At 40.3% G+C, this 25,217-nt stretch overlaps 1 protein-coding gene across 22 annotated transcripts in view; it reads right to left on the bottom strand.

The window, feature by feature from the left end:
* LOC124132148 (tensin-3-like) overlaps nucleotides 1-25,217 on the bottom strand; it is a 304,124-nt gene that overhangs the window by 36,467 nt on the left and 242,440 nt on the right. For all 22 annotated transcript variants that reach the window (XM_046495852.2, XM_046495848.2, XM_046495851.2 and 19 more), the window contains 5 exons: nucleotides 24,535-24,773; nucleotides 23,604-23,687; nucleotides 23,223-23,396; nucleotides 16,019-16,221; nucleotides 7,868-7,936 (listed from right to left, as the gene is read on the bottom strand). In XM_046495852.2, coding sequence (XP_046351808.1) covers nucleotides 7,868-7,936; nucleotides 16,019-16,221; nucleotides 23,223-23,396; nucleotides 23,604-23,687; nucleotides 24,535-24,773 — 769 coding nt within the window. The remainder of the gene's footprint in view (nucleotides 1-7,867; nucleotides 7,937-16,018; nucleotides 16,222-23,222; nucleotides 23,397-23,603; nucleotides 23,688-24,534; nucleotides 24,774-25,217) is intronic.

The raw sequence follows: 25,217 nt of genomic DNA, 5'->3' as shown, positions 1-25,217 counted from the left end.
TATACATTATACAGTAGAAGGACATAGAAGTTCTCCCCTGCTGGACACACTAGTTATACATTATACAGTAGAAGGACATAGAAGTTCTCCCCTGCTGAACACACTAGTTATACATTATACAGTAGAAGGACATAGAAGTTCTCCCCTGCTGGACACACTTGTTATACATTATACAGTAGAAGGACATAGAAGTTCTCCCCTGCTGGACACACTACTTATACATTATACAGTAGAAGGACATAGAAGTTCTCCCCTGCTGGACACACTAGTTATACATTATACAGTAGAAGGACATACAAGTTCTCCCCTGCTGAACACACTAGTTATACATTATACAACAGAAGGACAGAGAAGTTCTCCCCCGCTGAACACACTAGTTATACATTATACAGTAGAAGGACATACAAGTTCTCCCCTGCTGGACACACTAGTTATACATTATACAGTCGTAGGACATAGAAGTTCTTCCTCACTGGACACACTAGATAAACATTACACAGTAGAAGGACATAGAAGTTCTCCCCCGCTGAACACACTAGTTATACATTATACAGTAGAAGGACATAGAAGTTCTCCCCTGCTGAACACACTAGTTTTACATTACACAGTAGAAGGACATAGAAGTTCTCCCCTGCTGGACACACTAGTTATACATTATACAGTAGAAGGACATAGAAGTTCTCCCCTGCTGGACACACTAGTTATACATTATACAGTAGAAGGACATAGAAGTTCTCCCCTGCTGAACACACTAGTTATACATTATACAGTAGAAGGACATAGAAGTTCTCCCCTGCTGGACACACTTGTTATACATTATACAGTAGAAGGACATAGAAGTTCTCCCCTGCTGGACACACTACTTATACATTATACAGTAGAAGGACATAGAAGTTCTCCCCTGCTGGCCACACTAGTTATACATTATACAGTAGAAGGACATACAAGTTCTCCCCTGCTGAACACACTAGTTATACATTATACAACAGAAGGACAGAGAAGTTCTCCCCCGCTGAACACACTAGTTATACATTATACAGTAGAAGGACATACAAGTTCTCCCCTGCTGGACACACTAGTTATACATTATACAGTCGTAGGACATAGAAGTTCTTCCTCACTGGACACACTAGATAAACATTACACAGTAGAAGGACATAGAAGTTCTCCCCCGCTGAACACACTAGTTATACATTATACAGTAGAAGGACATAGAAGTTCTCCCCTGCTGAACACACTAGTTTTACATTACACAGTAGAAGGACATAGAAGTTCTCCCCTGCTGGACACACTAGTTATACATTATACAGTAGAAGGACATAGAAGTTCTCCCTCACTGGACACACTAGTTATACAATATACAGTAGGAGGACATAGACGTTCTGCCCTGCTGGACACACTAGTTATACATTATACAACAGAAGGACATAGACGTTCTGCCCTGCTGGACACACTAGTTATACATTATACAACAGAAGGACATAGACGTTCTGCCCTGCTGGACACACTAGTTATACATTATACAACAGAAGGACATAGACGTTCTGCCCTGCTGGACACACTAGTTATACATTATACAGTAGAAGGACATAGAAGTTGTTCCCTGTTGGACACACTAGTTATACATTATGCAGTGGAAGGACATAGAAGTTGTCCCTCACTGGACACACTAGTTATACATTATACAGTAGAAGGACATAGAAGTTGTCCCTCACTGGACACACTAGTTATACATTATACAGTAGAAGGACATAGAAGTTGTCCCCTGCTGGACAAACTAGTTATACATTATACAGTAGAAGGACATAGACAATCTGCCCTGCTGGAGACACTAGTTATACCTTTATCAGTGGAAGGACATAGAAGTTGTTCCCTGCTGGACACAGTAGTTATACATTATACAGTAGAAGGACATAGAAGTTGTCCCCTGCTGGACTGACTAGTTATACATTATACAGTAGAAGGACATCGAAGTTGTCCCTCACTGGACACACTAGTTATACATTATACAGTAGAAGGACATAGAAGTTGTCCCTCACTGGACACACTAGTTATACATTATACAGTAGAAGGACATAGAAGTTGTCCCTTGCTGGACACACTAGTTATACATTATACAGTAGAAGGAGATAGAAGTTCTCCCCTGCTGAACACACTAGTTATACATTATACAGTAGAAGGACATAGAAGTTCTCCCCTGCTGGACACACTAGTTATACATTATACAGTAGAAGGACATAGAAGTTCTCCCCTGCTGAACACACTAGTTATACATTATACAGTAGAAGGACATAGAAGTTCTCCCCTGCTGGACACACTTGTTATACATTATACAGTAGAAGGACATAGAAGTTCTCCCCTGCTGGACACACTACTTATACATTATACAGTAGAAGGACATAGAAGTTCTCCCCTGCTGGACACACTAGTTATACATTATACAGTAGAAGGACATACAAGTTCTCCCCTGCTGAACACACTAGTTATACATTATACAACAGAAGGACAGAGAAGTTCTCCCCCGCTGAACACACTAGTTATACATTATACAGTAGAAGGACATACAAGTTCTCCCCTGCTGGACACACTAGTTATACATTATACAGTCGTAGGACATAGAAGTTCTTCCTCACTGGACACACTAGATAAACATTATACAGTAGAAGGACATAGAAGTTCTCCCCCGCTGAACACACAAGTTATACATTATACAGTAGAAGGACATAGAAGTTCTCCCCCACTGGACTCACTAGTTATACATTATACAGTAGAAGGACATAGAAGTTCTCCCCCACTGGACTCACTAGTTATACATTATGCAGTGGAAGGACATAGAAGTTGTCCCCCACTGGACACACTAGTTATACATTATACAGTAGAAGGACATAGAAGTTCTCCCCCACTGGACTCACTAGTTATACATTATGCAACAGAAGGACATAGACGTTCTCCCCTGCTGGACACACTAGTTATACATTATACAACAGAAGGACATAGACGTTCTGCCCTGCTGGACACACTAGTTATACATTATACAACAGAAGGACATAGACGTTCTGCCCTGCTGGACACACTAGTTATACATTATACAGTAGAAGGACATAGAAGTTGTTCCCTGTTGGACACACTAGTTATACATTATGCAGTGGAAGGACATAGAAGTTGTCCCTCACTGGACACACTAGTTATACATTATACAGTAGAAGGACATAGAAGTTGTCCCTCACTGGACACACTAGTTATACATTATACAGTAGAAGGACATAGAAGTTGTCCCCTGCTGGACAAACTAGTTATACATTATACAGGAGAAGGACATAGACAATCTGCCCTGCTGGAGACACTAGTTATACCTTTATCAGTGGAAGGACATAGAAGTTGTTCCCGGCTGGACACAGTAGTTATACATTATACAGTAGAAGGACATAGAAGTTGTCCCCTGCTGGACTGACTAGTTATACATTATACAGTAGAAGGACATCGAAGTTGTCCCTCACTGGACACACTAGTTATACATTATACAGTAGAAGGACATAGAAGTTGTCCCTTGCTGGACACACTAGTTATACATTATACAGTAGAAGGAGATAGAAGTTCTCCCCTGCTGAACACACTAGTTATACATTATACAGTAGAAGGACATAGAAGTTCTCCCCTGCTGGACACACTAGTTATACATTATACAGTAGAAGGACATAGAAGTTCTCCCCTGCTGAACACACTAGTTATACATTATACAGTAGAAGGACATAGAAGTTCTCCCCTGCTGGACACACTTGTTATACATTATACAGTAGAAGGACATAGAAGTTCTCCCCTGCTGGACACACTACTTATACATTATACAGTAGAAGGACATAGAAGTTCTCCCCTGCTGGACACACTAGTTATACATTATACAGTAGAAGGACATACAAGTTCTCCCCTGCTGAACACACTAGTTATACATTATACAACAGAAGGACAGAGAAGTTCTCCCCCGCTGAACACACTAGTTATACATTATACAGTAGAAGGACATACAAGTTCTCCCCTGCTGGACACACTAGTTATACATTATACAGTCGTAGGACATAGAAGTTCTTCCTCACTGGACACACTAGATAAACATTACACAGTAGAAGGACATAGAAGTTCTCCCCCGCTGAACACACTAGTTATACATTATACAGTAGAAGGACATAGAAGTTCTCCCCTGCTGAACACACTAGTTTTACATTACACAGTAGAAGGACATAGAAGTTCTCCCCTGCTGGACACACTAGTTATACATTATACAGTAGAAGGACATAGAAGTTCTCCCCTGCTGGACACACTAGTTATACATTATACAGTAGAAGGACATAGAAGTTCTCCCCTGCTGAACACACTAGTTATACATTATACAGTAGAAGGACATAGAAGTTCTCCCCTGCTGGACACACTTGTTATACATTATACAGTAGAAGGACATAGAAGTTCTCCCCTGCTGGACACACTACTTATACATTATACAGTAGAAGGACATAGAAGTTCTCCCCTGCTGGCCACACTAGTTATACATTATACAGTAGAAGGACATACAAGTTCTCCCCTGCTGAACACACTAGTTATACATTATACAACAGAAGGACAGAGAAGTTCTCCCCCGCTGAACACACTAGTTATACATTATACAGTAGAAGGACATACAAGTTCTCCCCTGCTGGACACACTAGTTATACATTATACAGTCGTAGGACATAGAAGTTCTTCCTCACTGGACACACTAGATAAACATTACACAGTAGAAGGACATAGAAGTTCTCCCCCGCTGAACACACTAGTTATACATTATACAGTAGAAGGACATAGAAGTTCTCCCCTGCTGAACACACTAGTTTTACATTACACAGTAGAAGGACATAGAAGTTCTCCCCTGCTGGACACACTAGTTATACATTATACAGTAGAAGGACATAGAAGTTCTCCCTCACTGGACACACTAGTTATACAATATACAGTAGGAGGACATAGACGTTCTGCCCTGCTGGACACACTAGTTATACATTATACAACAGAAGGACATAGACGTTCTGCCCTGCTGGACACACTAGTTATACATTATACAACAGAAGGACATAGACGTTCTGCCCTGCTGGACACACTAGTTATACATTATACAACAGAAGGACATAGACGTTCTGCCCTGCTGGACACACTAGTTATACATTATACAGTAGAAGGACATAGAAGTTGTTCCCTGTTGGACACACTAGTTATACATTATGCAGTGGAAGGACATAGAAGTTGTCCCTCACTGGACACACTAGTTATACATTATACAGTAGAAGGACATAGAAGTTGTCCCTCACTGGACACACTAGTTATACATTATACAGTAGAAGGACATAGAAGTTGTCCCCTGCTGGACAAACTAGTTATACATTATACAGTAGAAGGACATAGACAATCTGCCCTGCTGGAGACACTAGTTATACCTTTATCAGTGGAAGGACATAGAAGTTGTTCCCTGCTGGACACAGTAGTTATACATTATACAGTAGAAGGACATAGAAGTTGTCCCTCACTGGACACACTAGTTATACATTATACAGTAGAAGGACATAGAAGTTCTCCCTCACTGGACACACTAGTTATACATTATACAGTAGAAGGACATAGAAGTTGTCCCTCACTGGACACACTAGTTATACATTATACAGTAGAAGGACATAGAAGTTGTCCCTTGCTGGACACACTAGTTATACATTATACAGTAGAAGGAGATAGAAGTTCTCCCTCACTGGACACACTAGTTATACATTATACAGTAGAAGGACATAGAAGTTCTCCCCCGCTGAACACACTAGTTATACATTATACAGAAGAAGGACATAGAAGTTCTCCCCTGCTGAACACACTAGTTATACATTATACAGTAGAAGGACATAGAAGTTCTCCCCTGCTGGACACACTAGTTATACATTATACAGTAGAAGGACATAGAAGTTCTCCCCTGCTGAACACACTAGTTATACATTATACAGTAGAAGGACATAGAAGTTCTCCCCTGCTGGACACACTTGTTATACATTATACAGTAGAAGGACATAGAAGTTCTCCCCTGCTGGACACACTTGTTATACATTATACAGTAGAAGGACATAGAAGTTCTCCCCTGCTGGCCACACTAGTTATACATTATACAGTAGAAGGACATACAAGTTCTCCCCTGCTGAACACACTAGTTATACATTATACAACAGAAGGACAGAGAAGTTCTCCCCCGCTGAACACACTAGTTATACATTATACAGTAGAAGGACATACAAGTTCTCCCCTGCTGGACACACTAGTTATACATTATACAGTCGTAGGACATAGAAGTTCTTCCTCACTGGACACACTAGATAAACATTACACAGTAGAAGGACATAGAAGTTCTCCCCCGCTGAACACACTAGTTATACATTATACAGTAGAAGGACATAGAAGTTCTCCCCTGCTGAACACACTAGTTTTACATTACACAGTAGAAGGACATAGAAGTTCTCCCCTGCTGGACACACTAGTTATACATTATACAGTAGAAGGACATAGAAGTTCTCCCTCACTGGACACACTAGTTATACAATATACAGTAGAAGGACATAGACGTTCTGCCCTGCTGGACACACTAGTTATACATTATACAGTAGAAGGACATAGAAGTTCTCCCCTGCTGAACACACTAGTTTTACATTACACAGTAGAAGGACATAGAAGTTCTCCCCTGCTGGACACACTAGTTATACATTATACAGTAGAAGGACATACAAGTTCTCCCCCACTGGACTGACTAGATATACATTACACAGTAGAAGGATATAGAAGTTCTCCCTCACTGGACACACTAGTTATACATTATACAGTAGAAGGACATAGACGTTCTGCCCTGCTGGACACACTAGTTATACATTATACAGTAGAAGGACATAGACGTTCTGCCCTGCTGGACACACTAGTTATACATTACACAGTAGAAGGACATAGAAGTTCTCCCCCGCTGAACACACTAGTTATACATTATACAGTAGAAGGACATAGAAGTTCTCCCTCACTGGACACACTAGTTATACATTATACAGTAGAAGGACATAGAAGTTCTCCCTCACTGGACACACTAGTTATACATTATACAGTAGAAGGACATAGAAGTTCTCCCCTGCTGGACACACTAGTTATTCATTATACAGTAGAAGGACATAGAAGTTCTCCCTCACTGGACACACTAGTTATACATTATACAGTAGAAGGACATAGAAGTTCTCCCCTGCTGGACACACTAGTTATACATTATACAGTAGAAGGACATAGAAGTTCTCCCCCACTGGACTGACTAGATATACATTATACAGTAGAAGGACATAGAAGTTCTCCCTCACTGGACACACTAGTTATACATTATACAGTAGAAGGACATAGAAGTTCTCCCTCACTGGACACACTAGTTATACATTATACACTAGAAGGACATAGAAGTTATCCCCTGCTGGACACACTAGTTATACATTATACAGTAGAAGGACATAGAAGTTCTCCCTCACTGGACACACTAGTTATACATTATACAGTAGAAGGACATAGAAGTTGTCCCTCACTGGACACACTAGTTATACATTATACAGTAGAAGGACATAGAAGTTCTCCCTCACTGGACACAGTAGTTATACATTATACAGTAGAAGGACATAGAAGTTCTCCCTCACTGGACACACTAGTTATTCATTATGCAGTAGAAGGACATAGAAGTTCTCCCTCACTGGACACACTAGTTATACATTATGCAGTAGAAGGACATAGAAGTTGTTCTCTGCTGGACACACTAGTTATACATTATACAGTAGAAGGACATAGAAGTACTCACCTGAAACCAAACCATCAGACCGTGGACCAAACACAAATTCTACTTTTCCTGAATCAGGGAACCGTGGATCTGAAACATAAACATACAGATGCAAAATGAATACTATGTACAATAGAAAATGTGTGCCAACATCCGAAACACACTGTTGAACTAACCATGAGATATATGTTCATAAAGTTTCCATTTTGAACATGGTGCTCTGAATATGAACATGAGTGCTAACTTACCTAATCATTTAAATATGTCAGCTACACAAGACAGAAAATCTCTGGTGTATGTCTTGATAATTTCGACATATGCACTGAATGCCTATCTTGTTGCAGAGAAATAAACTCCAAGTCTTGTTGCTGTCCATAACAACGAGATGAAGAGGAATGAGCACTTGAACCTCACAGCATGAACAAAGTCAGTGGAAACTGATTTGATTCTGGTATTATGGTACTACCCAGGCATTCCAAACAGAATCTGAGCTGTCAGAGTATCGTTTGATTAACGTTTGTGGCCAGTCAAACAGTGGAATCAATGTACAACATGTACCTGATTTATTTGAAACTTATTTTAATGCCATTTAAGCTGCACAACTCAAAATTATGTTCCTGTACTGACATTCTGCTGAGACTGTCCAGTCCTGTTTGAAAATGATAGCTTATGTGATATCATGTCCTACTTTTATCATTAACCTCCCAACAGAGCCTGCAGTTATGTTAATGCCAGCAGCCTGACTGCCCATCTAGTGTATGGCCTTTACTCACATGTGCATACACACTGACATCTGGAGAGGTGGGGTGGGGGAGAGGGGGAGAGGAAGGGAGGGAGGGCACCGTGGAGGTTGCAGAAATCAGGTCACATGAATCACATTTGACGCCATCCACCCAAATTCAAAACAAATCTTGGAAACACTTCTAGCAACAATTGATAAACCTGTACAAATGTGATTCTCATTACAATTGAGATTTCTGGCAGATTCTGAGCATCAAAGAGTTTGACTGTATGTAATGGGAGTCTGACATTTGCTGTGGGTGTTGGTGTACTTGTTTCAACCTGTAGGTATCAAGACCAGTATTCTGCACAACACATACAATAACTTCACAAAAACATCCCTGGCAAAAACCCTGGCTTCCTCTACCCTACCCAATTCTGTTAGACCAAATGTCTTAGTACAATCATATAAATCCATATTATCAACATGTCAATGCATCAGGCATATCATTTTGGGTGAGAACTAATTGGTTTCAAAGTTTTCAACAAGTCTCATTGAAATAAACATATGTTACATGATTTGTATCATGCATATAACCATGTTCTTCATGTTATTATTTTGATTTCATGATCATGACATTACCTGTTTCCACATGAACACACCAATGAGAAACTTGCCTTCACACTGCTAGAGGTATCCCAGAAGGCAGATATGCAATCCAACGAACTTGTCACAAAACAAACAACTTAGTCCTTAATCCATCCTCAAAATACATGATATCACTTCACATCCTTCTACAATGAAGAAATAATTCCAGACGAAACAAAACTACTTTATCCGAGGAGTTTAGGCTCTGAGCAGCCAAGCCATGAGAACTCACAAAACTTCCCCCTCTCAGAGATAGTTCCAAGATGGCCGACATCCGTGGATCACCGTGGCAACCCCAAGAGTTGCCACTTGTGAGGAACCTGTTGATAGTGGGATGGTGTCAGGCATTGGGAATGCTGCTGTACAGATCTGCATCCCATTCTGGACTCAGCAGAGGGGGCGATTATACCTCCCCTTTATAGCGCCATGGGTCGGGCAATCATGTCTCTGGCCAATTCTCCATCTGCTGTTGTCAGTTATTATTACAATAATGGCTACTAACAGATCATAGGATAAGAGACTTTAGGTGTTGTGTTTTAGCCTCAGGTGGGCACAGCTAGTGGAGGAATGGGGTGTAATACGGAAAGTATGGTGAAACCATAGACCTGATGAACTATTCCTCGAACATGTCAGTTTCTTATGTAAAATATCAGATAAGAAATCTATGATGCCTGACTGCATCTATGACAGGAAAGTATGCAGTTTGTAGATACTGAGACAAACTTGGGAATACTCTCATTCAAGAAAGTTCTTTATAAGCCATCAGAAAACCAATATTTATTTATATTAGTTCCATATTTTCCTTAGATAAGTTATTTCCTAGATAAGTAATTTCAACAGACTGTATCTCTCCTGACTGTAACAGCCACTTTCTGAGAACCAACGGCAGGTGATCTCACCAGGTATAAATCGCAGCTAACCAGTAATCCTGAAACTATGTTGATGGCTGAATTGTTGGAACCGCTCCCAAATGTCAACTTCCAATCCACTTTCAGAACACTACATTAGACAGTCAAAATGAAACTCAACACCTCCAACAATTTAAGTTGTGAACAACACTATGGGATTTAAATGGAACAAGTATATGGTTAATATTCAATAACTGTCTCATGCTGACAGAAATAGCATGCTACCAAATTAGCTCACGTCTTGATGAATCAGTCCCTCTTCTGCCCCATCACTAGCTTAATGGCATGAAAGGTCATAGCAAAGGAGCCATTTATTTCCTGGAGGGCCCTTGCTTCCCTCCCTCCAGCTTTGATATATACGTAGCTATAGCTGGTCCACAATCCATAACATGATAGAACATTCCAACACCCCAAACTGCGGAACCTGTTGGCTTTGTCGGAACTTGTGTGCTGACGTTGTCAGGATTACCCACTCAAAGAATTGTCAGAGAAGACATTTCACCACCTTTATTTCCTGACCAGGGCTGGCTGAGAAATAAGCTGTTGAAATGATAAGAGCTGACAAATCCAAACAGAGACTTACAGGGGTTACCAGTTATCAAGAGTCTTGCCCACCTGCAGTCCCATTTAATTGAGAATCTAGGCTAACCTAAAACATTGGATTTCTTGGGATAGCCACAAATCCTCAAGTGCTCAATTCAATTCTTTGCAATTTGAACGTCTGCTGAAAAGGCCTTATGATAATCCAATAGTCAAACTACTGCACACTGAATATTGAAGTAAAAATCTCAAAAAGAGTCTCTAGATATATATATATCAAATGCAAACTATCTTCAAACCATGAAAAGAAGCTGTCAGCTACATTATCTAACTTACTGTATTACAGTTTCCAAGTATTCCAACTGATCGAGGCAGGTGGTCATACACAGGCATTCAGATCATGAATGTATAGCTATCTGCAGCAAGATAATGGAAACAGTTAACTTCAGTATGTAGAAGCCACCTAGGCCACATTTCCTCTTGTGTTACACTCAGCTACCCATCAGCACTGGAACATTTTATTGCACCTTGGGTGAAAGGTGAAAAAGAAAGGGCTCAGTAGTCCCTGCAGACAAATCCCTGTAACCCAACACCAGAGTAGCTATTCTCTCTTGCTGGGTGTTTGTAGAGGCAAGTGAACCATACTAATATGCAACTACAGTATGATACAGGACAATGTGGAGACGGCTGATGTGCAACACATTTGGGAAGTCTTGTGTACACTGTAGAACAGAAATAACTACCTGTTACAGATAATTTTTCTGAGACGAATTTAGTTGGAGTGATAAGTAAGGATAAGATATATGGATGAACAACTGCTTTATTACAACACCCCTCCTAATTGTAACAGAGTTGTTCAGGACACTGCTGATGTGCAACACACTGGAGAAGTGGGTACCATGTAGAGCAGATATAATCACCTTTTACACACCACTGTGGGGACCACTGACCACAGATTAGAACAGTGGGTACTATGTAGAGCAGAAATAATTACCTTTTACACACCACTGTGGAGACCACTGACCACACAGATTAGAACAGTGGGTACTATGTAGAGCAGAAATAATCACCTATTACACACCACTGTGGAGACCACTGACCACAGATTAGAACAGTGGGTACTATGTAGAGCAGAAATAATCACCTATTACACACCACTGTGGAGACCACTGACCACAGATTAGAACAGTGGGTACTATGTAGAGCTGAAGTACCTACCTGTTACATGAAACTGGGAAGACTACTGACGTATAACAAACAGTAGAGAAGGGGCACAATTCAGAGCAGAAATGATTACCTGACTGTTGATATTCAACACATTTGGCAATATTTGGGAAAAGAGTAGAACAGAAATCACTACTCAGCATTGATGCAAGGCACTAATTAAGATATCTTATTACACACAACAGACAATGAGCATGTCTCTGGGGTGTTCCTTTTCACAGAATCAATCACATTCAGGAAGTGCTACAGCAAACTGCCCTGTACAAGATGACAGTGTACAACAACCACTTGTCACAAATGATGAGAACATGGGAACATCAGAAACAAGACAGAAACCATGAAGGTTGTACATAAAGCACTCTACCTTGAAGGAACAGTCAGACATGCCACACACTGATGGACCTGCAATGTGTAAGTTTCCCCATACACTGGGATACTAGTGTGTAACACATTGAACAGAGAAAGAGCACCTGCTTCCCCACAGGGGCCAGTGGATGCAGCACATAGGTAGGAAGAGACCAGATCAGACAGGTATGCAGGGTGTATCAGTGGTACCACCTGGACACAGGGAGATGGAAGACAAGGCTAACTCACATGCTGCTATGGATACAGTATTGACTATAACCTAGTGAAGGAGCCACACAACAGTGGACAATAATATTGGTTTTTCCATTTTGACACATATGAAGTCAGTAGCCTGAAAGTCTATACACGGATATAACGTAAACGGGGAGCGCGAACAAACGAATACGACAAACTGTTAAAAAAGCCCTGATTTATCTATTAGATATATATTAACATATAGAATTTACGTACATAACAAACTCTCTACAGCGAACTAACGTATATAGTAAACTGAAATCTGATCACCAACAGGGCCTATCTCCACTAATTAGTGACGTGTATAGCAAACTGAGAAACTCACTCAGTGTCAAGTGTCACTGACAATTGGCTGTATGCAATCAACACAATCGCGGAGAATCAAAACACAATCACTGGTGATGATTTGACCTTGTTAAACTTGCATTATGTTAATCTTACCTGTCCATGTAATTTGGACCAGTCTTGTCTGTAAAACAAACATTGATCCTATCATTGGGTACTTTTTAACTTAATTATCGGTAGATGCGGGAGGAAACGTGTATAAACGTGTATGTGTATTGTGTTTTGCTTTAGCCGAGATGGTGGACGTCTCTGAGCGAAATCGTATATAACAAACAACGTATATAATGAACTGATTTCTCCGGTCCCTTGTAGTTTGTTATATCCATGCTCTACTGTATGTCTAAATACATACAGTAAATAACTAAGCTTCTAAAAGATACATATCCAGTGACAGTTTTTCTTCTTGTCAAATATGAAATGCATGGATATGCTGTAATGCCTCCTTAACACCATACTGGCACTGTAGGGATTTTGTAAGTAGCTGAGTCAATGTATTATGAATATATTCTGATCAGTAAGTGCAGTGAGCACATGTTTGTAACTGACCTGTTACAGGAATGTGTGACCCAACAAGCACTAGGGAACAGCTCATGTGCATAACACACAGTGACATAATGTACCACATACTGAGGGCATGCGTGTGCATGACAGTGCAAAGGTGTATGTTACAGCCTAACTGAGGTACTAATTATGTATACTGCAGATGTTTGGTGAGTTAACATTCTGGGGTAGAACTCATAACATTAAAAGGAGAACACAGTTGAAACTGTCCACATTCTATACTGTTTTAAGAAGGGAACGTGTTAAGTGTCTAATGAAAATATTTTAACCCACTTTGGGTGAATCAGGGTAAATAACATACTTTATAACCTATACCAGTTGAGTTAGTGAGTGAATGTGACATAGCACTGGCCAGAGGTAATGATGGCATCTGTTGGGTCCATCAGGGAAGCAGCATAGTAAAGAGTACTGCCAACTGAAGATCCTTTCCAGAACACTGACCTCGCTTATCATGCATCAGGGGAGCATTCATTTTTATGTAAACATACAAGAAAACAGACATGTACACAAAAACATGTGTGTCCACCAGTACCCTGAGTGCATGTGTTGATGGGGTGAACATTAAGCATATGCACTTACCTCCAGCGGCATAATGAAGGGGTGCAGTGAGTGGATCATGCTGTGTGTAATAATGCTGCAGTCATACCATGAGATGCGACACCAAGAAGAGACGTGACACCAAGAAATGACCCTTATGAAATGAGCCATGAGGTAAAGACGCAATGAGATGTAATGCTGGTAAGCAATCTGTCCACATCAGGGCAACCAGGGCAATACATCTTTTGATGTAGTGTACGGTCAGAAGTTACATAAACACAAGGTAAAGACAATCCACCCAGTAGAGTCAATGATGATGGTATTTGGTCATAGGGCATTCTACACAGAATCTGCACTTAACATGGGAACAGACTTTGTGGACAAGCAGCAGGTGCATCTAGGTACTGGCCTGTCTGTCTGACCAATTGACTGAAACAGTTTCCCAGATGAGAAGTTTCGCATTTGACAGAGCCAAGTGTACATGATGTATAACAATAATTCCATAATGGGTAATGACATTCTGGTCTGGTCACTGGCTTGGCAACTTCAGTGTGTTAGGCTTACACTCCTGCTCCCAACCATGCATGCCAACATCCTGATGCTAACGAGGCGCCCCAGCTCAGTCTGACAGGTTGTACAAATAAAACTGCATTGTACTGAAGCCAGCAGAACCAAGAATGAATATGGGAAGGACCCTGGCAACTTGTATTACCAAATGGTACAAGACACAATAATTTCTGCTTTTGAATTCATACAAGAGCGTCTGCAAGCATAGATTTTCACACATTCTGAAATCAAAACTTTTTCTTTCTTTGATGCATATATACACTGATCATATAAGTCATAGAACTAAGTTGTGTGTGTGATGCAAAACTAGAAATCATTTTGTCAAAACAGGTTCACTCTTCATGAAGTACATCCCAAATATTTGATGCAAATTATTCTCCGGTCCTGGAACTTGAAATTGGTTCAGCCAAGAGATGCTCCTGTATCTTGCTACCCCAGCAGTATACAGATGATGTGTCGACCAGCATGAGCCACACGGAGGAGGCTGGGGAACAACTTCCTCTCTATCACAACTTTATCACACAGCTCTACACTTCAGATATAGCTTCCTGTCATTCATCGATCAATGTCAGACCTCAAAAGCTTCCTCAGTATATGTGTATCAGGTACAAGCAGTGCTTGTAACAGATGTCATAATATTATTTCCTGCAACATTTCCAGTGGTTCCTGTCCCATATTTCAACTTATCCTCATATGTCTGATAGAGAAGGGTGGGTTTTAGCATCGTGTTTCATGTTGAGTGTTTGCCCATCCAGAAGAAGTGCAGCCTTCAGACATGTAATCAGTGAGATAAGTGACTAAGCAAGTACTGAAGCCGCCTACAACCTTGAAACACAGGAGCATTTCAGTAGAATATGTACTATAAACAATCAACTACAGCAATCAGTTCATCTCATGAATTACCATGGGTCCAATGTCAGGTAATTAGCATTACAATCTGAAGTCATATCTTTTTCATTAATCAACTGAATTATGAGGTTAAGATTCTTGATTCACACACTTTTCACACATCTTTACAAAAGTTCGACACAGCTTGAAGTAAATACTTAGATAAGAGTGATAACTGATACCCAGATTAAGGCAACAAATATATTTCCACGTAACACATTCCCTGTCAGTTCAGAATGGAGTATCCACAAATAGTACAGGGTGGCTGGGGTGTAAACAGTACAGATCCCTGGGCAATAAATGTGGCCCCATCCCAACCCTTTAGCTGGTAGCAGGCACCGGCAGGTTGGTCTGGAGGATCAGACAACCAATGTAGTGACAAAGTCAGAAGACACACTAATGTAGCCAGACATTGGAGGAGAGTCATTAGACTGCCATTAACTTCAAGAACTAGCCATACTCAACTGAACTCTAATCCAGACATCAACAAGATAACACAGTCTTTGACAGCATGTTCAACATGTTCCATAATGCTTGTCTTAGTTTGGCTGCTACCAAGGAGAATTCTGGGGTTCAAACATACAAGATACATGATATTTCCTGTGATGGTCAATGAAAATGAAGAAAGCTCACCATTGATTGCATCGTCCAGCTCCTGCTTGGTGAAGACAAGGTTGTAGTCGGAGATAGCACAGGTGTGGAACTGACACCTCCAGATCATCTCGCGCTGTCCTGTGCGGGTCTTCTTGTGGTAGCACTTCATCAGGATGTCACCTCGCAGTGGGATGCCAGGGGATATCGAGATGCATACCTTCTGCATGTTGTCTGTCACATTGCTGTGAAGTAGAGAATGCTTTATTACATACAGACCATTGATTCATGCTGGTGACAGCAGCGAGTGGTTTTAGTACCTCATGGGAAGTCAACCAAGGTTGTGTGTATCAGGAGACAACACCATTATGTTTGTGCTATCCAGTTGGTCTGTGGCTGTTGTTACTTTGGTTGACCATAACATATCTCCAATCTATCTCTCTTAGGAAAGAGTAAACAATTGGTGTGTTCTGGCCATCAAGGCCACAACATATATTCTACATCAATGCAGGATGCACTAAATTAAATTGGTAATTGTGTGTGCATTAGCTATTGTTTTAATGAAGACAAGTTTTTGTTTGTTTGTTTGTTGTTTAACGCCACACTCAGCAATATTCCAGCTATATGATGGTGGTCTGTAAATACTAGACAATCCAGTGATTGACGTCATGAGCATCGATCCACGCAATTGGGTTACAATGATGCCATTAGGCGCCTCTTACGACAAGCATTAGTTGCTGAAGACCTATTCTATCCCGGATCTTCGGTTAATCCTGGTTAATGAAGACAAGTAATCTGCTACACAGAGAGTGGGCATCACAAGATTAATATTACACAGATTGCTTACATGTTTTAGAATGTGGCAATCCACTATGATTCTTGTGTTTGTAGGTGGAGTTATAAAATGGGCTCCTATCTAGTTGTTCAAGGTGAAAGAGACAGGATATTTCTACACTTCTTTCTCCTTACATGAACATGAATCCCATATACTCTACAATTCTACTCTATAATAATTGTAGAGGACACAGCTGATTCATTTTTCATACATCCATGCATAAATCCAGTATCCTCCTCAAATCACTGTGTGATCATGTCTGTATCACATCATGCATCAATACTTGGATAAGTACCAAAAGACTGGGTTAAAACACACCGCACAGTCTGGGGTAAAAAGTGTTTCTAATCATAATCAACTTTTATGGATCTCTGCATGAACAATAAATTAAGCATAGTAAAAATAACCAGATACTATCAAAACTGATTGCACTTATTGATTTTTTTACACCACAAAATCTAGAGATGCTTCTGCATCTAATTCACGGATCCAGTAAAGTCAGTCTGTTTTATTTCACACAGCATGACCCATCGATAGCTATTCATTGTCTTGGCATCCCACATGAACAGACTGGCTCCAGAGAAACAATGGATGACTGCAATTTTACAACAAGGCAATGCGGATAATTTAAACGATGAAGTATAGCTCCAACACGAAATACCACATGTTTGATTACTTTGAGTGACATACTGCTATCCTGAAGCATGTGTTCTGATAGAGTATTCAACATAAAGAGAATGTTATACCTACAATGCACATCATTTTTATACTAATGCTGTCTACCTATACACATGAATATATTAAAATAGGTTGTGGATGTTTCAAAATGTGCGTTCAAACATTGGCAAGTTTATATTCAAGCAGTGAATTATCATTCACTAGGGCCAAATTTAAGTGCAATCGTCACACCCTCTCCCTCCTCCCAAGTTTTCACTGCAGCATTGTTATCTTTCCCAGTATTTTGATACAGATATATTCTTCCTCCCTTGTTCCTCTCTCATACATCACGTGATAACAACCTGCTGCACTACTTTAATGTGTCAACCAGGGAATGCTTAAATACTTTGAAACTAAAAACAACACTTGATTGATATGTTGTGAAGCTATAATTTTCATTTGCTAATAAGTAAATGCATCTTACAGAGACCAATACCAAATAGAAGTAGTTTATAAAAATACTTTGTGTCACCTTGCTTTGGGAAATATGTAACAAAGATAAACTTTATCAAGAAGTGATTGTGTTAATTCCTTTTATGGGATCGTATTTTCAAAGTAATCCTATCCCACCGGCATCAACATTCCAAGGGCAGTCCTCTGCCCTGGTAGCATCCACTGTTGGAGAGTAGTCAGGGCCCTTCAGCCAGCTACAGTATCTGCCATGTTACTGAGGGTGGTGTGTTGGGTGTGAGGGTCTTATGTAACTGAGGGTGGTGTGTTGGGTGTGAGAGTCTGATAGTGTGTTGGGTGTGAGGGTCTGATGTAACTGAGGGTTGTGTGTTGGGTGTGAGGGTCTGATGTAACTGAGGGTGGTGTGTTGGGTGTGAGAGTCTGACAATGTGTTGGGTGTGAGGGTCTGATGTAACTGAGGTAGGTGTGTTGGGTGTGAGGGTCTGATGTAACTGAGGGTGGTGTGTTGGGTGTGAGTCTGATGTAACTCACGGTGGTGTGTTGGGTGTGAGAGTCTGATGTAACTGACCTTGGTGTGTTGGGTGTGAGGGTCTGATGTAACTGAGGGTGGTGTGTTGGGTGTGAGAGTCTGATGTAACTGAGGGTGGTGTGTTGGGTGTGAGAGTCTGATGTAACTGACCTTGGTGTGTTGGGTGTGAGGGTCTGATGTAACTGACCTTGGTGTGTTGGGTGTGAGGGTCTGATGTAACTGAGGGTGGTGTGTTGGGTGTGAGGGTCTGATGTAACTGACCTTGGTGTGTTGGGTGTGAGGGTCTGATGTAACTGAGGGTGGTGTGTTGGGTGTGAGGGTCTGATGTAACTAAGGGGGGTGTGTTGGGTGTGAGAGTCTGATGTAACTGAGGGTGGTGTGTTGGGTGTGAGAGTCTGATAGTGTGTGGGGAGTGAGGGTCTGATGTAACTGAGGGTGGTGTGTTGGATGTGAGAGTCTGATGTAACTGACCTTGGTGTGTTGGGTGTGAGGGTCTGATGTAACTGAGGGTGGTGTGTTGGGTGTGAGGGTCTGATGTAACTGAGGGTGGTGTGTTGGGTGTGAGAGTCTGATAGTGTGTGGGGAGTGAGGGTCTGATGTAACTTAAGGTGGTGTGTTGGGTGTGAGGGTCTGATGTAACTGAGGGAGGTGTGTTGGGTGTCAGGGTCTGATGTAACTGACGGTGGTGTGTTGGGTGTGAAGGTCTGATGTAACTGAGGGAGGTGTGTTGGGTGTGAGAGTCTGATGTAACTGAGGGTGATGTGTTGGGTGTGGGGGTCTTGTGTAACTGAGGATGGTGTGTTGGGTGTGAGGGTCTGATGTAACTGAGGGAGGTGTGTTGGGTGTGAGAGTCTGATGTAACTGAGGGTGGTGTGTTGGGTGTGAGGGTCTGATGTAACTGAGGGTGGTGTGTTGGGTTTTATGGTCTGATATTACTGTTCAAGTGACAAGTTACACTCTCAGGATAGCTCAACCCTACTTTAACACAGCTTACATTGCTTGATCTTACAAAGCATCATGCAACCACATACACACATGGACATTACACCCTTGGTTGCACACAATCTCTGATCTCAGTGCTACTCCAACCATTGACAATATGGAAGACAGCATGCTCCTTGTGTACTACATACAGTTGTAACTAACTTCCTAACTGCCCCATTCCTTACATATTACAATTCCGCAAACCACTGACCCTGCTCAGAGTCTTGCTCTTTCGCCAATACCTTACATTCACTCACAGCAAATTAGCGACAATTCTGAACTTCAACAAACAGCATCAAACAGTTATAACTTGTTTTTCATACAGAACCTGCAACAAAAATAGCTGTAAAATCACTGGTGTAGTGCACTCTGCCTATCAACCACTGCCTATGGTATATATTCTTTCCCCCACCAACAATGGCCTTTGAACTGATCCTCTTTCCCTGTCGCCCTGTACCTCCAACTGCTGTCTTGATTCTTCCCCCCACCTCCAACCACTGCCCATACTCCCCTCTCCCACCACTATCCATGTGATTCGTCCTCTGCCCACCGCCTCCAACCACTACTGTATTGGTTTATCTCATCCTCTCCCCTTCCAACCACTGCCTTAGCACCCCTCCTCTCATGAAGCACCTGGGCTGTCTTCCTGAAACTTGATCCAGAAGACTTCTTCCCTCGGCAGTCCTAAATTAGTCATAGTGGAAGCTTCCCTCCCTCCTCTGTGAGGCAGCTAGACTCGCTGCAACACTCACTCAACTTCGTCATAGGGCTATTTCTAGCAAGTCCTGCTCACACATTTTTCGCAGGAATGCCAACCTGAACATAGACTCAATTTCCGTCTGTGTGTCATGATTCAAAATCAAAACAATCATTTGCCAATCCATATATAAACTCACCACTGAAGCACCTATGGACATATACAACTAGGAATGATAACTTTATCAAAAGATGTTTATAATGATGTGATTATCCATCTTTTTCATGTGCATCAATTTGTTGTGGAGACCTAAGCAAGTGTATGAAAGAAGTTGCTTCAGTTTTAGTCACTGCCATGACTTGTTACAGGTTTGTCCTACCCTGAACACTTGTGCTGAAAGGAATGTTGATTTGCTGCCTTGGAGTTGGCTTGGATATACTTTGTGTTTCTGTGTACTGGGTTTGTTAGTTGGCATTTTTGTGTGGAACAACTGTGTGTTCTAAACATAGGGCTTTGAAGTGTGAGATATTTTGGGAAATAATTCTTCAACCTTATCAGTCTTTGATCCCTACTCCTGTCTGCCATTCAGGCATTTAGATTAGGTGCACATCATGACACTGACTTATTATCTATAATGACAAGTGTTCAGTAATTATGGTGACTGTGAGAATGGTAAAACACTGCAGCTTGATTCAGGAAAAACAGGATTACTTTTGCTCATTTCAACAATGTCACAGTTCAAGAAGGATTATATTACCAGAATTAAACAACATGATCCACCCAGAAGAAATATTTTAAACAGATGAACAAAATCAATTTTTTAAACTTTTAACAGAAACTACTGCCTTACAATTATAGGTATTTTTAATGTCATTATTTAGGTTATTTTGATTCTTTATTTTGAAGCTTTTACTTCAGGAGCCACAAGTTCGGCACATCAAAGTTTGACACAATGGTGTTTGACTGTATATGTAACCACCTTTCACAATATATCAATTTCTACAATCTGATGATGTAAGCTTGCTTGATTAGCATGTCAAGATACTGCCCATCTACACACCAGGAAGTGCTCACACAGGATCTTTTCCATATGTCTCCAACAGAAGTTTCAAACTTATGGAGTTCTTGCAGGACCTCACATGCGATCTCCAGTATCATGTTGCAACATTTGCAACACATGATCCACAGTAGTATATTTCAACATTTGCAATACAGGATCCACAGTAGTATAATTCAACATTTGCAACACACGATCCACAGTAGTATATTTCAACATTTGCAACACACGATACACAGTAGTATATTTCAACATTTGCAACACAGGATCCACAGAAGTATATTTCAACATTTGCAACACAGGATTCACAGTAGTATAATTCAACATTTGCAACACAGGATCCACAGTAGTATAATTCAACATTTGCAACACACGATCCACAGTAGTATAATTCAACATTTGCAACACATGATCCACAGCAGTATAATTCAACATTTGCAACACACAATCCACAGTAGTATAATTCAACATTTGCAACACACGATCCACAGTAGTATAATTCAACACAGGATCCATAGTAGTATATTTCAACACATGATCCAGAGTAGCATAATTCAACATTTGCAACACACGATACACAGTAGCATAATTCAACAGAGGATCCATAGTTGTATAATTCAACACATGATCCACAGTAGTATATCTCAACACATGATCCACAGTAGTACAAGTCAACATTTTCAACACATGATAGCCAATATCATATTTAAAAAATTTGAATACATGATCCTCAGTAGTATATTTCAGCATTTCAGCAATCTATCATAGGAGTTTATTCTTCTGAATGTAATCTGGAACATTTTTGATGAGTTGAAAACAATGCTTTAACATCAAATTAGTTATCACTGTGAACACCCATGTAAGTTTGTGTACATGTAATTGTTTTTTAAGTGAAATAGAAAATTGTTTTATACTTTTATACCATACACCCTCTATATATATTGGTTGCAGCTAAAATGGATGGAAGTATACTATGGCCTGCAAGTTTTCAGGCAAAGTGTGTGTTACTTTAACTTGATAATGCCCTCTTTTTCCAGATGAGCCATTATCAATCACGTTGCAACATTATGTCATAGCTATTCTGCATACTAAAGTAAACAAACTTGGCTATCTGACTGTATCAAAACAGCTTCCGACTTGTGTGACTGAATGAATGCCTCATGAGTCAACTGAGGATACATGGGTCAATGATGTCCCATGAATATATTTAGGAGAAAACAGTAACGACAAAGATGAGTAAACACTTGACAGCTGGCTGATGGAGGGAAAAGTGGACACTACAGTGAAGTGCAACATTTAGGAAGTATTCTCATTCTCTGAACTTCCTTGCAGGTGCTGGTATCAATCAGTAAAATGTCCCTCAAGGACTGCTGTTGTTGTCTCGTGATAGAGCGGAAAATCCTTACCAATAAAGATTATTGCACTTATATAGCGACGTGCATGCACATGCGTATGTGTGTGTGTGTGTGTGGGGCTGCTTGTACTAGTCTGGACTGATGCTGATTAATAGTGCTAATCCACTGAGATACCATGCCACAGTTTAACATGAATACCCCACTCAGACACCGTATACTGACTCCGAGCTACTCTATACTTCCAGTGTAAGAAATGTGTGTACCTGCTATACTTCCAGTGTAAGAAATGAGTGTACCTGCTATACTTCCAGTGTAAGAAATGTGTGTACCTGCTATACTTCCAGTGTAAGAAATGTGTACCTGCTATACTTCCACTGTAAGAAATGTGTGTACCTGCAATACTTCCACTGTAATTAATGTGTGTACCTGCTATACTTCCACTGTAAGAAATGTGTGTACCTGCTATACTTCCACTGTAAGAAATGTGTGTACCTGCTATACTTTCAGTGTAAGAAATGAGATAACCTGCTATACTTCCAGTGTAAGAAATGTGTGTACCTGCTATACTTCCACTGTAAGAAATGAGATAACCTGCTATACTTTCAGTGTAAGAAATGAGATAACCTGCTATACTTTCAGTGTAAGAAATGTGTGTACTTACTATACTCCTGATGTGAAGATGGGCTGCATGCCCTGGTACACCTTGATGTATGGCCGACACCCACCACTGGTGTCAAAGTTGGGGACGCCGTGGATCAAGATGTGATGCAGGTAGAGGGCATTACTGTTGATCTTGATAGCGCCTGATAGTAATCCTGCGAAGTAGTGTACATACCTGAAAAAAAACAAAAACAAGTTTATTCATTCCATTTACATAATGTCATGTTAAGAGATTTCTTAATTTAGAAATATGCTTATAAACCTTTCTTAAACAAAATATTCAATTTATTTCAAATAGAAATCCATCAACCATCCTATTGCTGCATATATAAAAATGCTTGAGTAAGAAAACATTTGCAACATATGTAAAATGCGTTCCTACCTCCTCTGTGAGGGTTGAGGGAGGCCGCCCAGTTTATCATCGTAGAATCTCTTCATTGCAAATCTATCAAGTGCCTGGTCAGCACTGCAAGAAAACATTGAATGACACAAACACCAAGAAATAGGTAAGTAAACTGAATATTCTTGAAAAGCAAATTCATCCTTTCCTGTTGCACCACACAATCAAATTAAATTTAATGCATTTCAAATCGTGAAGTATTATTAGATAGATTTTAAAATAATTTGAATAAAACTAAATGATCTAGACAAACCCTGATACAGATCTAAGAATGGAACCATTATTGGTTATACTTGAATACCCAAATGATCCCATGTTAACTCTAAGCAAGAGTTACTTCCCCTTTGACCATGCACTACAGATTTGAAAAAACATTTTGTTGTGCGGAGAACAATGATGGAGGAATCAGAGCTGGTACATTTGTAGAAGTGTAAACATGCATTTTAGGATAATACTCTACAGTAAATGTTCACATTCTCCCAATGATGAGCACATATTTAAAAAACAACACAAGCACACTGCTTTCATCACGTCAGTGAAGTAGTATCTGATACTTGTTTTTTGTTAATGTATAAAATTCCCATCAAAATACATAGCAATAGTCAAATATTATCACAATACATATTACCTCACCTTTTATACAAGGATATCAATAATTCTATAACAGGAGTAAACTATTGTTATTATCAAGACATTCTGTTCCCAAAAGTTGATTTTCTTACTATTATGATTATTACCAGTTCATTCAAGGCATGCTGTTTTAATTCATTTTTTCACATGGATTTTTATCAAATATATGTTCTTCCAGAATCTTCGGTATCAAATCTATCACAAAAATATCAAATATTTCACTTTCATATGCATAGTGACATTTCTAATCCAACTGTTTCCATTATTGGGGACTGTAGCTCACCTGGCGCAGATGTTGCTGTAGTGCATGTAGGCTGCAATGACGTTTGCCATCCGCCCTTTGCCACCCTTACAGTGAATGACCACAACATGCATGGGGTCCGAGTTGAGCCAAGAGTCGATAGACTTGCATATACTGCAGAGGCGCTCAAGGGGAGGGGCAACATGGTCCGGCCAGCCACAGTCCCGCACCCTGGCATGGAGGCGGGCCAGGTCCTGGCGCTTCTCAGAGATGTTCAGGATCTATGGGGTAGAATTAACATGGTAAATAGGGCAAATCACATCCAAGGAGCAACACATGCAAATCAACTTGTTCATCCACAGACTAAGTCTCTCTCACAACAAGCAATAACTGGCAATATAGTAAATGCTTTTATGTAATAAAGATTTGTATGTATGGAAGTTTACTAGACAATAAAGTTTATATGTGCATGTTGGTCCATGACCCAAACATATGATGTTACTTTATTAAACATTACAGTACTGGTCAGCAGATAACATGAATATGCTTCATATAAACTAAATATTGCATAAAATAGTGAAAAAATATGATCATATTCATGTCATAACAATAAAGTGAGGAGTAATCTTTAATAACCTTAATCTGAAATAATTGTTATCATCTCATCAGATGGCAGATGATAATTACTGCAACAGTATGTTGATTGTCCATTGAAAATGTAGTGT

Source organism: Haliotis rufescens, unplaced genomic scaffold, assembly GCF_023055435.1.
Source record: "Haliotis rufescens isolate VD_foot unplaced genomic scaffold, xgHalRufe1.0.p SCAF_4, whole genome shotgun sequence".
Lineage (NCBI taxonomy): Eukaryota > Metazoa > Mollusca > Gastropoda > Lepetellida > Haliotidae > Haliotis > Haliotis rufescens.
The sequence above is the reverse complement of the archived record's forward strand: the minus strand, read 5'-3'. Positions and strand labels throughout refer to the sequence as shown.